Source organism: Aspergillus neoniger (genome assembly GCF_003184625.1).
Source record: "Aspergillus neoniger CBS 115656 unplaced genomic scaffold BO87scaffold_20, whole genome shotgun sequence".
NCBI classification, from domain to species: Eukaryota; Fungi; Ascomycota; class Eurotiomycetes; order Eurotiales; family Aspergillaceae; genus Aspergillus; species Aspergillus neoniger.
This window is the reverse complement of record NW_020291148.1, coordinates 347810-362656: the sequence shown is the minus strand read 5'-3', so window position 1 is coordinate 362656 and position 14847 is coordinate 347810. Positions and strand designations below refer to the sequence as shown.

Below are 14847 nucleotides of genomic sequence, written 5' to 3'. Positions count from 1 at the left end.
TTGTGAGTGGAGTTGGTGGTTCTGTTCTTTGGGGTGAACAAGATCTTGATATATGTGAGGAGGAAGGTTAAGATGACATATTCTATCGTCAGACAAACTTATCATGCAGATTTACGTGCTTTTGGCGTCGTTCTATGGCTGTATGCAGTCGGGTCTTGCAGCAAAAAACATCAACTATACTTACATAACACGTTGTTAGAACGCAGAAAAAGCTCAAACAAAAGAAAAATACTGAGGATTTCCTCAATTTCTTCTGAATAACGTCCTCCACACAGCTCCCAACGACAACCTCTCCGGCCATCTCATCAATACCCCAGCCCCGATCATCACCGACACCAGGACCGACCCCAGCCCAGCAACACCTAACAGCTTCCCCTGCCTTTTCACAGACGCAATCACCTCTGAGTACCGTTGGTTACTAAAGCTTACCCGAGAATACTGTGTCTGCCACCCCAGGCTCGGTACGTAGCGGTCTAGTGTCTCCTCCACCGTCTTGCGCAACTTGTAGACGGGACTCTTGACTCCCCAGCGCATTTCCAGATAATTCTGCTTGGACAGGTCGTTGATGGCCCATGTATCGGCCGTGCGTTGGTTGGTGTATGCTTGCAATGCTGCGGCACGGGCAGAGGCTCGAGCTTCAGGTGTAGGACTGACATGATCGTCATAGACGCCGTATTGATCCATGAAAGAGAAGAGAACGCGAATATCTTCGAGTCCGGCGTTCAGTCCCTGTCCATAGAAAGGCAGGACGGCGTGTGCAGCATCGCCGACTATTACTACGCTGGAGCCGAAGTGGTGTGGTTTACATTTCAGACTGATGAGAGGGAGGTGTGGGTTCTCGGTGAATTGCTCGGATAGGGCTTCAGGCGTAATCAAGTTGGGACAGACGCCGGGAAAATTGTAATCGAAGGAGGTCACAAGGTCTTGCGGTGAGCTCTTCTCCAGTTTCTCATAGTGCCAGGCCGGTGCGAATAACGTGCAGGTGAAGGATTTATCAGCTGATGGAAGCGCGATGAACATGAACTCTTTGCCCGGCCAGATATGTAGATGGTTAGGAGAGATCTGGAAGTCTCCTGTTTCCGGGTGTGGAGGTATGCGGAATTCACACCAAAGCGCGTCGATATATTCTTGCTGATAGTCTACTCGGGCGAACTTCATCATATGATAGCGGGAGGCGGAGTGGGCACCGTCGGCACCGATGAGGTAGTCGAAGGTGATTTCGATCTCGGTCACTGATTCCGGAGTGTAAGCGGTGCCCGGAGTGCGGCGTTCGAGCCAGGCACGGTTGGTGCGGAAGTCGGCGCCGGTGAGCTTGTGGTTGAAGAACATCTTGACGTTTGGCGTGCGCGACAGTTCATCCAGGAGGGCATTGTTGAGAGTGCCGCGGTCAACGGCATTGATGGCCTAAGGACAATGTTAGATGGAGTTGTTGGAAAATGAATGGACCTAAGACATACTCGGCCATGGACGTCATAGGTTTGCGCAGCTTCCCAGAGCTTGCCGTCGCTTCGGCCATGAATCATACGTCCGTGCATGGGGATGGCGTCGGCGAGGACGCGCTTGATGAGCTCCTCTCGATTCGCCTGCCGCATGGCAGTGATTCCCCGCTCGGAGAGCGCGAGATTGATGGACTTGGTGAAGTTCAAAGGAATCGTGCTTGGATCGCGCAGATCTGTAAATCAACATGTAGTGTGAGAATGGCCCCATTCTTGATAGAGATCGAGTCATCAGGATGATGCGGGGTCGATGATGATAGTCACCGAAACCTGTCGGATGGCAAAGGAATCAAGATATCCAGGATAACCTGGCAGCTTATAGCGACTAACCTCCGCGTAGTTCATACATCTCAACATCGTCGCCTCTAGCTGCAGCGTAGAGAGCCGCCAGGGACCCCACCGGGCCAGCACCCACGATGACCACTTTTTGTCGTCCAGCAGACGGTTCCGCCATGTTAACCGGAGTGCGTGATCAAGTGTCTACCTGGACACTTGATGTGATTTGGGGGCCTTGAGGATGATCTTGAGTCTGCGTAGTATAAAGACCTGCAGATCGGCCGAGCTTAAACTGATATTGAAATGGCAACTGACAGCTGCGTCACACGCATTCCTTCTTTCTTCCATATGGCGGTGGGTCTGTGGAACATTTTTACGGCCAACAGGAGTTTGTTCTAGCCGCCCCCCGCCGATAAGCATCGGGACTGATTGACCAACGAGCATGTCCCATTGAGGACCCTTGACGCCGGTTACGCGCGCTTGTTGGCGCTTACTTAGGGTAAGACCGGATACACTAGTCCGCTTCAGGCTAGAGTACTATACAGCACACTAACCCAAAGCGGGAATGGAGTGCCTGGAATTGGCCGGGCGGATAAGCGCCACGCCACGCCAGGCCCATCCGCGGGGGATTGTCCCATTTTTTCCCTTCTAGCCCAACTTATATTCCTCCGGCGACCATTTTTCTCGATTCTTTCTTTCCTAGCGGTCATTTACCTGATTCCCTTACATTCGCGATATAGCTCGATCTCAAAATGGCGGAAGTCGCAATGCGGAAATGCATGGGGCTGGACTGTGACAAGAACGCAGGCACGTTGCAGTGTCCGACATGCCTCAAGGCGGGCACGGATAGCTTCTTCTGCTCGCAGGACTGTTTCAAACGGAGTTGGGTAGGCTACCTTACGTGACCCATCCGGCTCACGTGGGTTTGAACGCTTTTCGAGGTGATTTGCGAATGCTGACTGGTCCGATACAGAGCGAGCACAAGACTATTCACAAGAAGAGTAATTTCCTGGCCAACCTCTTCACTCCTAAAGTAGTTTCTGAACCAGATCCAGCAACCGGCTTGTACAACCCCTTCCCCGCCTTCCAGTTTGCCGGCAACCTGCGCCCCGTCTACCCGCTGTCGGCTCCGCGAACCGTCCCCAAGACCATCCCCCACCCCGACTACGCCAAGGATGGCATTCCTCGTTCCGAGCAGAAGTTCGTTGGCCGCAACAACATCAAGATCCTGAGCAAGGAGGAACAGGAGGGCATGCGCAAGGTGTGTCGTCTGGCCCGTGAGGTGCTGGATATTGCCGCCCGGGAGTTGAAGCCCGGTGTCACGACCGATTACATTGATGAGGTGGTTCACAAAGCTTGTATCGAGCGTGAAGTGAGTGCTTTTCCGGGCATATTGAGTTATGATGTTTAGTGATGGACTGGTTTGGTGCTGATGCGATTGACTACAGTCGTACCCCTCCCCCCTCAACTACTACAATTTCCCCAAGTCGGTCTGCACGTCAATCAACGAGATTATCTGCCACGGTATTCCCGACCAGCGACCCCTCGAGGACGGCGACATTGTCAACATTGACGTCACTCTGTACCACAACGGTTTCCACGGAGACATCAACGAGACCTACTATGTCGGTGACAAGGCCAAGGCCAACCCTGATGCGGTGCGCGTGGTTGAGACGGCGCGTGAGTGCTTGGACAAGTCCATCGAGCTGGTAAAGCCGGGCATGCTGTTCCGCGACCCTGGTAATGTGATCGAGAAGCACGCCAAGTCCCGGGACTGCAGTGTGGTCAAGAGCTACTGCGGTCACGGTATCAACCAGCTGTTCCACTGCGCTCCTAACGTTCCTCACTACGCGAAGAACAAGGCCGTCGGTGTTGCCAAGCCCGGTATGTGCTTCACGATCGAGCCCATGATCAACCAGGGTACCCACCGCGATCGTACCTGGCCCGATGACTGGACCAGCTCCACGGCCGACGGAGCCTTCTCCGCCCAGTTCGAGCATACACTTTTGGTTACGGAGGATGGTGTTGAGGTGCTGACGGCGCGCTTCCCCGACTCGCCCGGTGGGCCTGTGCCCATTCCGGCTGCTGCGGAAGCGTGAGTTTCAAGTACATTGCATGCAGGTAGCGTAACGAGATAGAGCGTTTATGATTACGAGGGTTGGGTGTGATGTGTGCTGTATTGGCACTGTTTTGGGGTGTTCTAAGTGATTAATATGCCGCTGTCTTTGTTCGTCGTTGAAGATATCCTTAGTGTATAGGAGTGGACCGTGACCATATCCATGTTTGTGTATTTTGGTGTCTGGCATTGCGTTGTCGCAGTATAGTTTACTATCTGACCAGGATGAAGGCGGAACAAGGCAAACTTCCAGCGAAATTGTAACAGGAGAGCGTAGTTAGCATTACGTACGCGGCCGGATCGGAGAAGATAGCCTTAACGATAGAGTTGCGATTGCGATATCCGAGAAGAGACCATCGCCATCGGGGCGGGCGGACCCGTTTCCGTTTTGAGATAGTCTCTCCCTTATCTTTATTTTTCTGACAACTCTCCTCGGATGAGTATGTATGGCCATGTCTAAATCGACATCCACAAGTGACACTTGCCTATGCGGCTCCAATTCTGTGTAACCATCGAGGATGATCCCTCAATGTCGTGCCTCGGCCGAGCGAGAGATGGCAGTTGTGTTGCCGATAAAGCCAATCAAGACGGACTCTGACGGTATTTCCGCAAGTGGGGAAAAGATGCTTATCTCCACGTGACAATAGCGCAGGGGCCCATTATCCCAACTAGTGGAGGTCTAGTTAGTGAGTCCTTTAGTGAGCAGTTATTACTTATTCGCCCTTCTGCCTCTGACAATCGGTGACTCTTCCCTCGCTTCATTCTCCCCTCCTTCTTCTCCACCCTCTCGACTATTGTGTCGACTCCCTGGCCCCCTTGGTAATGGAGATTGCCCTTCTCTAGAGTCATTCCCCCACCATGTCTCCAGAAAGGATTCCTTCCGAGACCTCCCCGTTGCTGGGTCCCCAAAGCAATGTCTCTACCACGGGGGCTATTCCCAACCTTGGCCGTCAGGATGTTGAGTCCGGCGAGCAGGCTCTTCCGCCCCAGGAGGACCAGGCCAAAGATGCTTCCGAGGCCGGGAAGGGCCTAAGGTATATCATTCCGGCTATCTCTTTGGGAGTATGTGATTCCCCATCTATTTGCGCATAGGAGATTCCTCGGTAATACTAATGCCGCCCAGGTATTCCTCTCCGCAGCCGACCAAACCATCATTATGGCCAGTTATGGGCAGATTGGCAGTGACTTGGAGGCCCTCAACCTGACCAGCTGGATCGCCACCTCCTACTTTCTGACTTTGACCTCGTTTCAGCCGCTCTACGGCAAATTGAGTGATATCTTTGGTCGCAAAGCATGTCTCTTGTTCGCATATGCCATCTTCGGCATCGGTTGCTTGTTCTGCGGTCTTGCGCAGAACATCGACCAGCTCATCGCTGCACGCGTAGGTTGAACTGTTGTATTCTCACTTCGAGACAGTAACTGACGATGGCCAGGTTTTCCAAGGTATTGGTGGCGGCGGTATGACCACCGTCGTGAGTATCCTGATGAGTGACATTGTTCCTCTCCGGGACCGGGGTGTTTGGCAGGGCGTGATCAATATCATCTATGCGACGGGCTCCGGCATAGGTGCCCCTCTAGGTACGCTCGATCAATGGCAACGATTGGAACTCTTTAACCGATTATGCAGGTGGTATCTTATCCGACTTTATCGGCTGGCGATGGTACGTTCCTTCAACCACTCTCGTTACGCACCCTCCTCTAACCTAACCCAGGGCCTTCATCGCTCAAGTCCCCCTGTGCATTCTCGCCTTCATCGCCGTGACTGTCATGCTCGACCTCCCCGCCCAGGAAGACAGCCACTGGAAGACGAAACTGCGCCGCATCGACTTTCCCGGCGCCATCGTCCTTGTCGGCGCAGTCTTCGGCTTCCTCCTCGGTCTGGACCGTGGCAGCAACGTCTCCTGGACAATGCCGATTACCATCGTTTCTCTGAGCGTCTCCACAGCTCTCTTCGCTCTCTTCATTGTTATAGAGGTCTTCTACGCCGCCGAACCATTCGCCCCCGGCCACATCATTTTCAACCGGACCTTCTTCGCTGCATACGCTTGTAACTTCTTCAGTTTTGGCGGCTGGCTCGCCGCCCTATTCTACATCCCTCTCTTCTTCCAAGCCGTCGACGGCGTCTCCGCCACCGTTGCCGGACTTCGACTTCTCCCTAGCATCATCTCCGGCGTCAGTGGCTCCCTCTTCGCCGGCTACATCATGAAGTGGACGGGAAAATTCTACTGGCTCACCATTGCCGCCTACACAGGCCTCACTATAGGCCTTACCACCATCTTCATGGCCTCTGGTGCGGTCACCGAGAACACCACCGTCCTAGTACTAGGCATGGTCGCTTGCGCCTTTGGAAACGGTATCGGTGTAACTTCTACCTTAATCAGTCTCAGTAAGCCTCTTCCCCACTTCACTCTCCATTAGTTCCACAACCCGACTCACTAACCTCACCCTAATAGTCTCCAACTCCACACCCGAAGATCAAGCCGTCGTGACAGCCTGCTCCTACCTCTTCCGCTCCCTCGGCTCCGTCATCGGCCTCTCCCTCTCCTCCACAGTCGTTCAGCAACTCCTCCGCGAACGCCTGCACTTTGCCCTCCGCGACAGCAAAGACATTGATAAGATCGTCGACGGCGTCCGTCAAAGTCTCGACTTCATTAAGACGCTGGATCCGACTACCGGGAAGATCGTTCGTAGCTGTTATGGCTGGGCCACGAATAAGGGCTTCGCATTCTTGGTTGGGGTTGTGTTTTGTGCGTTGATTAGCAGTTTCTTTATCAGAGAGAAGAAGTTGTCGCGGTAGGATATACATATATTTTGGGGTTGGACTCTGGCTGTTGGTGGTAAGGGGACTTGGGTAGATGATGATGGGTTTGCGGGGATGCTTACTTGCATAGATGAGGGGGGGCCTATACACTTGCATAGTGGCTGTGTATGCCACTGTCGGATGGTTAAAAACGATGCTAGAGGTGGTACTATATATATGGTGACTTAGATGGCATTATCTGGTTGGGTCTACTTGTGATCCAGCGGATACAAAAATGGGATTCAGGAAAAGGAAGCATTAGATCGTCTGATACTAGACTGATCATGGAGATTATCTTTTTTGTTGTACATATGCATGCATTCCCAGGTGTATCTATTGCTTTATTTTGGACAAAAATGATTTCATCAGATGCATGTTAGCGCAGCCCTTGCTACAACAACCAATATTGATCGAAGCAGCAGGCGACCCAGGATTCAAGTGCCAGGCGTAGCATATGAGTCAGCAATTATGAGATACCCAAATTCCCTCGATGAAATTGAAATTAACTGAAAGTAATCAATCCCATGATCACGAGCTGCATTTTCTTCCAGAAAAGAAGTCAAGGTTGGGAATAGAAGAGAGAAGTGGTGGTGGTGTTGAGTCAGGTACAGAAGAAGGCGGTGATGGGACTTTGAATATTTTAGCCTTGGATGGCTCCAGCTCCGCCAACTTTCCCCGGAACCCCAAACTGTCAGCCTCCAAGTCACACTGTCGCGGTTTGAGAGACAACAGCACCTGCAGCCCCCGAGAGTTCCACCGGCGACTCCCAGGGAAATCTCACAAGCATGATCCTATCGGCCTAACCGTCACATTCCTTTGTCGCCCGCCATGTCGGACACCCGCCCACGGCTGGCGCTGTCACGATATCGTCCCATTCTCTACCTGCTCTCCGGGGTAGCCGCCGCCTACGCGATCGTCTACATCCACAACTACATCTCCTCCTCTCCTCCGTCGCCTTCCCGAACTTCCCTCCGACGCCGCAGAGCCGTCCGTCGCCGGCGACGGAGAAGCGAAGCCAGCAACGCCAGTGATCATCCTATTGACGACACCCCGTCGACGCGAGCTATCGCGCACCTGGAACAACTGGAGCGCCAGAATGGAGTTTACGGAACATTTCGCATCGAGACAGAGGATGGAAGGCGCGTGGAAAGTGGCCTCCTCCCGTCCCTTCTCGCAACGCGGGACCAGCTCATGGAGGAAGTGGGGGTTCCCCAAGCTCATGCGGAGCGGATGCGCGAGATGATGGAAGACACATTTCTGGAATCTTTTCTGGCACTGGACTTTCCGCCCACACATTTCATACAAGAAGGTTGTCCGGAATGGGAATACTTGATGGTAGAGCTCCAGCGGCGGGGGATCTCGCAGGCTGGAATCGAGAGGGCCTTGATGCGATTCAATGCAGACAATAATTACGGAGAAGAGTTACGGCGGCGGAGACAAAACGGCGAGAGGGTCACTTTGTCGACATCGACCTTCCCTGAAGAGTCACCGCCGGCGCCGAATATGGATGGTGGAGAGACGGTGGTGGATGATCAGAGTGTGTTCTCGTGGAGGGATGGGAATAATGATGCCTCGCCAACGAGAGAAGGACAGAATCTGCTCAACTTGTTGTACCATATTGCTGAGGACCAGGCCAGACGGGATGGGTATATCCATCGCGGCGTGACGTGCAATAGCTGCGGAGCCATGCCCATTCAGGGTATTCGGTACAGATGCGCGAACTGCATCGACTACGATCTGTGTGAAACCTGCGAAGCCATGGGAGTGCACATCAAGACACACCTGTTCTATAAGGTCCGTATACCTGCCCCATTCCTGGGCAATCCTCGACAGTCTCAGCCGGTCTGGTACCCTGGGAAGCCTACCATGCTGCCGCGCAGCTTATCTCGGTCTTTGGCCAAGCGCCTCATGAAGGAGACGAGCTTCGAGAATACCGAGTTGGATGCGCTTTGGGACCAATTCCGCTGCTTGGCCAACCATGAGTGGGAAGAAGATCCGAACAAGCTCTACATGGCCATCGATAGGAAGACATTTGACCGGTGTTTCGTGCCGAACACATCCATCCGCCCACCGCCGCCTAGCCTGATCTACGACCGCATGTTTGCCTTCTATGATACCAACGGGGATGGTCTGATTGGATTCGAGGAGTTCTTGAAAGGAATTGCCAGTCTCAACAATAAGAGCAATGACGAGCGGCTACGGCGCGTATTCCGTGGCTACGACATTGATGGTGACGGCTACATCGAGCGGAAGGATTTCCTTCGAGTTTTCCGGGCCTACTATGCGCTTAGTAGAGAGCTGACTCGAGACATGGTGGCAGGTATGGAGGACGACTTTCTCGAAGGCGGTGCTCGGGATGTTGTTTTGGGAAGTCAGCCGATCAGCTCGGCCTTTCCTGGCAGCATTCCCTCCGGGGAAGTCTCGAGGACCGGGGAGGGTAAGCGTCTGAATCAGGATGGCGACATGGAGCTCGTGGACAACGAAGGGATCGTACGAGTAGACCGCGCGGATACCGCAGATCGACACTCAGTTGTGGGAGATGCTGCGGTGCGAAGCCAATACGGCAGCGTGAGGCCCATGTTCCCAACTGCGGCTCGCCTGGCGACTCCGTCCGGATCTGGCGTGGCTCATACTTCAGGAAGCAACACTAGAAGAGAAGTCAACGGCGACGATGGTAGTAATATCCCTGACGATGTCTCCAACTCTTCCGGTACCAGTGACAGGTGGCCTCCGCCGGAGCATGTTCGAGACTACGATATCGTGAACGCTCTTGGATATCATGTGCCTTTGAACGATATCACTGATCCAGTCGATCGAGCCCGTGTTGGTACCGCGGTCTACAACAGAATGTGCGCTCAGGACCGACTCCGGGTTAACATGGCCCGCAGCACGGGCATCCACAACCGCTGGCAGCGCAGACGGTTCTATACTGATGAGGAAGACGGTGCAACTGTTCCGCCCGGCTATCGCAGCGACATGGACGTCGATGGCCTGAGCGAGGATGAGGACGAAGATGATGTCGACGAGCCCCAGCCCGAGTCTCACCCTCCATCTCCCCGATCTCGCTCCTCCTCCAAAGTACGGTTCCAAGACGATCTCACCGACGACTATGACGTGCGTTCCAACCCGTCAACCTCATCTCGCAGCATCCTGGTGGGTGAACGGTGGGGCGGGTTCGAGATTCCAGAGGTCGAAAGAGATGTCGGCAAAGAGATCCTGTATCAGGTCACCCAGCAAGGGTTCAACGAGCTGCTCGACCTCCTATTCAAGCCGAAAGAGGACCTTCTTATGGAGGCCTTCCGGACTCGGGCCGAGCGCAAGATGTGGGCGCGCGAAATCGAACAAGTCGAGCAGGCGGAATCCGGCACACAAGTCGCACCGGAGCAAACCAACAACGAGCCGGACGAGCATCCAGAGTCATCGATGGTTAATCCATTCCGTGACCATTCCTTGGACGAACTGCTCAGCCGGGCAGGCTACTCCGTCCGCAGTCCACCTCTCGAGCCCGTCCAGGACGGCCCAGTGCTTCCCCCACCCACCCCAGACCTAGGTGTACCCAACGACGACGTTGTCTATCTCGGCGTTCCTGAAGTCGAAGAAGGCGACGACGAAGAAGAAGAAGAAGAAGCCATGCACCCACGATCCAGCCACGACTTCCTCCGCACCCTAGGAACAGAACACACACCCATGTCCCCCTCCTCTCACGCGTCCACCTTCGAAGAAGACGACGACGAAGTAGTCAACGACGACTACGAAGAATCATCCCGACCCCCATCCACCGCATCCTACTACGATCCCACCCTCCCACACCACCGACCCAACGAACCCGACGAGCCCTACCACAACCACCACGACGACTCCGACCTCATCCTCTCTAGCAGCACCAACAGTCCCGCCTTCCCACCCCAACAAAGCCACCACCTCCCCGCCGAACTCCGTCTCGAACCCACCGCTACAACCTCCTTCCCAGCCCCCACCTCCCCCTCCATCTCCTCCCCGGAAGCAGAAGCCACAGCTCCCAAACTCTCCCCCTCCCCTATCCACCCCCTACCCCTCTCGTCATCATCCTCTGCCCCTCCTCTCCCTAGACAGGCCAGTCCGCCACGGCCCCCATCCAAGGCTCGCATCGCCCATCTCGCTTACCTAGAGAAAGTCGAGCGCGAGGCCAAGGAACGCGGCGGCAGTGGCGCAAAGCTTAATTTCTCGGAGTTTGCGCAGCGGATGGCGATGGATCGCGGTCGTGCGTTGGCGTTTGTCGCGAGTTGGATTGAGATGGCTAGTTTTTAGGTGTTTACTTTCTTTTTGTGGATGTGAGTAGTAATGGGTGGGTTTGTATATTAGGTTCATTATGTGTGAGAGAGAGCATGATAGTATGGAAATAGTAGATTTCATGACTTGATTTAACTAATCATACTACCTACCTTTTTTCTCCTATCTATTATTGTTATGTTACGTATCAGGTTGTTAGGACAATACATTCAAGCAATGATATACGTCATGTTCTCAGAGGCATCATATAGCCGATATAACCCATTTCATGCATACTATATCTATTACACACAAAAACACCTATACAGAAAAAAGAAACAGCGAACGAAACAACCCTAATCCCAATACTTGATCAACCCATCCAACCCACCCGTAACGACCTTACTAGTTTCCTGCGGATGCCAATCGAGACAAGTCGTCGCGCCACCTTCCTTCCCGCCAGCCAGGATCTTATGGTACATTTTACCCGTCTTCCAATCCCAGAAGCAGACATAGCCGCCACTATCACCGGACGCGATGAACTGTCCGTCAGGGGAGATCTTGATGTCAATAGCGTAGCCGGCGTTATTGTGGCCGCGGAAACTCTTCTTCCGGTTCTGGCGGAACTTGTCTGTGGCGCCGTACACGACGATCTGGTTGTCGCCGGATTGGAAGGCGACGTATTTGCCGTTGGGGTGGGGGGTGGCGCGGGTGAGGGCGAACATGTATGGTTCGGCGATGAATTTGATGGGGACGGGAATGCCGTATTCCCAGGCGCGGAGGGATTTGTCGTCCGAGGTGGAGATGAAGCGGCGGTTGTCGTCGACGAAGGTAATGGTGTTGATGGCTGCCAGGTGGTGGTCATATTCTTGGACCAGTTCGCCGGAGCGGGTGTCGAATTGCACGATCTTTTTGTCGGACATACCGGCCAGGAACTCGTGGGAGTGTTCGGCGCCTGGGTTGAAGCGGATGACGTGCGGGGTTTTGCCTGTGCTGAAGCGGCCGAGACATTTGCCGTATTCGGTGTCCCAGAGCTTGATTTGGCGGTCGTAGGAGGCTGTGAGGAAGGTGGTGCCGCTGGGGTGGAAGTCGGTGTCTGTAATGGCTTTTGAGTGGCCGGAGAAAGTGCGTAGCAGTTCGCGCGAGTGATAGGCATCCCAGATTTTGGCTTTGCCGTCGGCGGCGGAGGAGAGGAGGAGGTGGCCAGAGCGGGGGAAGAAGCGGAGAGAGGTGATGGCCTTGGTGTGCGATTTCCAGGTGTGGATGAGTTTCTTGGGGATGAAGTTCTTGACGCTGCCGGGGTCTTTGCGGAGGTCGATGTCCAGATCTTGAGGAATGTGCATGTACGTGCGGCCCAGGTAGTCGAACTGCTCTGTGCCGTGGAATTCGGTGGATTCGACCTTGGTCGTGTCGTCTTGGTAGTCGGTGGCTTCTTTGCTCATGGCGGGCATGGCTGACGGGGCCAGATCTTCCTCTTCGTCGACCTCGACGTACTCCTCGTCGCTGGCGAGTTCGCGATCCTCGTCAGCGGCCTCCTCCTCGTAAAACTCCTCGCGTTGGTATTTCGCCCATGGGCCGAGGTAGGCACCTTCACCTTCAACGATGCTGGGGTCACCCTTCTTTTGCCGTTTCGCGCGCAGCGCTGCAGATGCCTCCTTAGAGGGCTTCATCTGGATGACATCGCGACCACCGAATTGGGCTGCGTTATCAAGATTGCCGACAAACTGGCCCGGGAGACCGGGGTTGCGCGTGTAGCCTAGACTCTGGAAGGTGCGGTGTTGCGCGGCGAAGGTCGCCTCACTGATGGCTGCTTCTTCGGCGAATCCGGTCGGGACATTCTTGCGCTTGAGGCCGTTTGCCGGTCCGGCAGGCTTGAAGGGGTTGACGGGGCCTTGAGACGGCCGGGAGAGATCATCGTAGGTAGCGTTGTAGGTGAGCGCGGTGGATGAGGTGTTAGCGAGCATCATCTGCATATGGGCTTGATCCTGTAGGTTTGTTAGATACACCAGACATTCCGAATTGGGTAATCATAGGGGATTCATTGCATAACAGCGATCTCAAGAGAAACTGGGGGACCAAACCTCTGTGTTCACTTCTGGCGCCGCGACAATCGTGGTCGCTGAGGGCACCGTAGGTTGGGTTTGAGAGGGCTTCGCCGAGTCATCGTCGCTAGACTCGTAGCCGGCGCCGAGTAATGATGCCATGATTGCTGCGATGGCTGTGATTCAGGGAAGAAAGAACAAATTGAACTTCCCCGATGCGGCGAGAAATGAAGTGGAAGCAAGCTTGGTTTCTACGATCGGCAGAAGTCCCACGCCCGACTTTTACGGAAGGCGGAAACACCGCCCGCGCAAGATTCTCCGGCGGACAACCAACCCTACTAATCTACTACTATCTAAGTAGCTGTTCTTCTACAAGGAATCAGAATATCGTACGCGCACATTGTCACACCGCTGAGGTATATACAGCACCATTATTGAAGACATTAACAGGAAATTAGCAACATCAGAAACCCAAGGAAAGTACACTAAGCAAACAAGAACAACTCAAGCAGCCTCTCCGGCGTGCTGCTCCCAGGCGATCGGATTACCTCATCTATCGCCCATCTCTCTTCCGCAAACCTAAAAAAAACATCAAGATCTTGAGACCTCACGCGTTCGCTGTCATCAATGATATGCTTTCATAGTCACGTCATATACAAGGTCTCTTCTGCTGCACGCGCCGGCACACCGACGACAGTGTCAAGCAGCCGGGACGAGAGGCGCAAGTTGCGTCGGGATACAGCAGCGAGACCGATACTCGCAGAACCATGCTCCGTCCAATCTTCCCTAGCCAAAGGAGAAGTCAAGACAATCGCACTACAAGACACTTCAGCCCGGGCGGCCGTTGCGCAGTGCGTGTTCCGTCTTGCCACGAAGTCAGTGAGATTCGTCGCGGATCAGGGCGACGATCATGCTGTAGAGGTAGAAGAAGAACATCAAAAGGTGGAAGCCCAGCTTGATGAAAGATTCCTGCAATGTGTGTCAGCGCTAGGTCCGCCTTGAATAGCGGGATTGAGATAATGCAGTCTAACCTTCTTGTGCACGTTCAGCTTGCGGAAGATCTCGGTCGCATCCAGGAGGTGCTGGTTCTCGTAGATCCTGTAGAAAGGGCGGTTGTGTTAGTTGGGCTACACCATGGCGGAGCTGGAAGGACAGCATTACTTCTTAGCGTTGAACGCCAACAGAGGCAGGTTCAGGACGATGGCGACCCAGTAGCCATTGATGATGAACAGGAAGGTCAGGAAGGCGTGAACGGCAGCCTCGGGCACAATGTAGGCGTTGAGGCGGTTGCAGAGGTCAATGGGGTTGATGTAGTCACTGCGGGAGCGAACCGGGATGGTTAGCTGGTTGGGTTCCATCACGCTGTCGCAATCCATGGCGAGCTCCCATGCGGCTCACAAGAGCTCGTCCACGCACACAACAGATACCGGCGAGACAATAGGGAGGATAGAGACAAGAACATACCATTCCAGATCGCTGTACATGATAGTAAAGAAGACCTGCAGGAACAGGTTGACGGCGTTAATCAACACCGCCAACAGATAGAGCCAGGCTTCACCGGACATGGTGGGCAAGATGGAAAAGAGATGCTCGAAAGACTCGAAAAGGGTGCTAACAAGAAGACAAGGGGGAGGAGAGGAGCGGAGAGGTGGCCGTGCTCGGGGACAGGAAGATAGAACTGGAGGAAACAGAGGTGAAGGGGTGGAAAGTGAGAACTGAAGACGAAGGAAGTTGGACTTGATTGTGGATTCGAACCGATGGGGGAAAGCCGCGATTGGAGCTGGCAGGCGGTGAGGCTCTTCCGGGCTGTCAAGTCCGTGGAGTTGGTTACTGGTGACTTTACTTTGCAATCTCGACTCATTATTACGA

General features: G+C 54.1%; 6 protein-coding genes across 6 annotated transcripts; 3 read left to right on the top strand and 3 right to left on the bottom strand.

Annotated features, from left to right (window-relative positions):
• Nucleotides 1–104: 104 nt before the first annotated feature.
• On the bottom strand, nt 105–2096 carry bna4 (kynurenine 3-monooxygenase). Its single transcript, XM_025623561.1, has 3 exons — nt 1827–2096; nt 1458–1672; nt 105–1404 (listed from the first exon to the last, which is right to left on the bottom strand). The coding sequence occupies exons 1-3, from the start codon at nt 1948–1950 to the stop codon at nt 244–246; spliced, it is 1500 nt and encodes a 499-aa protein (XP_025478788.1). The 5' UTR covers nt 1951–2096; the 3' UTR covers nt 105–243.
• Nucleotides 2097–2547: 451 nt separating this feature from the next.
• BO87DRAFT_377469 (methionine aminopeptidase MAP1) lies at nt 2548–4200 on the top strand. The gene is made up of 4 exons (XM_025623560.1): nt 2548–2659; nt 2746–2773; nt 2828–3144; nt 3221–4200. The coding sequence occupies exons 1-4, from the start codon at nt 2552–2554 to the stop codon at nt 3869–3871; spliced, it is 1104 nt and encodes a 367-aa protein (XP_025478787.1). The 5' UTR covers nt 2548–2551; the 3' UTR covers nt 3872–4200.
• A 417-nt stretch (nt 4201–4617) lies between these two features.
• On the top strand, nt 4618–7009 carry BO87DRAFT_336717 (putative MFS multidrug transporter). Its single transcript, XM_025620534.1, has 6 exons — nt 4618–4950; nt 5012–5269; nt 5322–5466; nt 5516–5549; nt 5601–6274; nt 6342–7009. Exons 1-6 carry the CDS (start codon nt 4747–4749, stop codon nt 6683–6685), a joined length of 1659 nt encoding a protein of 552 aa, XP_025478786.1. The 5' UTR covers nt 4618–4746; the 3' UTR covers nt 6686–7009.
• A 375-nt stretch (nt 7010–7384) lies between these two features.
• On the top strand, nt 7385–11051 carry BO87DRAFT_407516 (EF hand domain protein). The gene has a single exon (XM_025626083.1). It carries the CDS (start codon nt 7517–7519, stop codon nt 10973–10975), a length of 3459 nt encoding a protein of 1152 aa, XP_025478785.1. The 5' UTR covers nt 7385–7516; the 3' UTR covers nt 10976–11051.
• Nucleotides 11052–11198: 147 nt separating this feature from the next.
• On the bottom strand, nt 11199–13211 carry BO87DRAFT_377466 (WD40 repeat domain-containing protein). The gene is made up of 2 exons (XM_025623559.1): nt 13018–13211; nt 11199–12921 (listed from the first exon to the last, which is right to left on the bottom strand). The coding sequence occupies exons 1-2, from the start codon at nt 13138–13140 to the stop codon at nt 11293–11295; spliced, it is 1752 nt and encodes a 583-aa protein (XP_025478784.1). The 5' UTR covers nt 13141–13211; the 3' UTR covers nt 11199–11292.
• Nucleotides 13212–13364: 153 nt separating this feature from the next.
• On the bottom strand, nt 13365–14705 carry BO87DRAFT_377465 (cornichon family protein). Its single transcript, XM_025623558.1, has 4 exons — nt 14443–14705; nt 14140–14295; nt 14010–14076; nt 13365–13947 (listed from the first exon to the last, which is right to left on the bottom strand). The coding sequence occupies exons 1-4, from the start codon at nt 14541–14543 to the stop codon at nt 13855–13857; spliced, it is 417 nt and encodes a 138-aa protein (XP_025478783.1). The 5' UTR covers nt 14544–14705; the 3' UTR covers nt 13365–13854.
• Between the last annotated feature and the right edge of the window lie 142 nt (nt 14706–14847).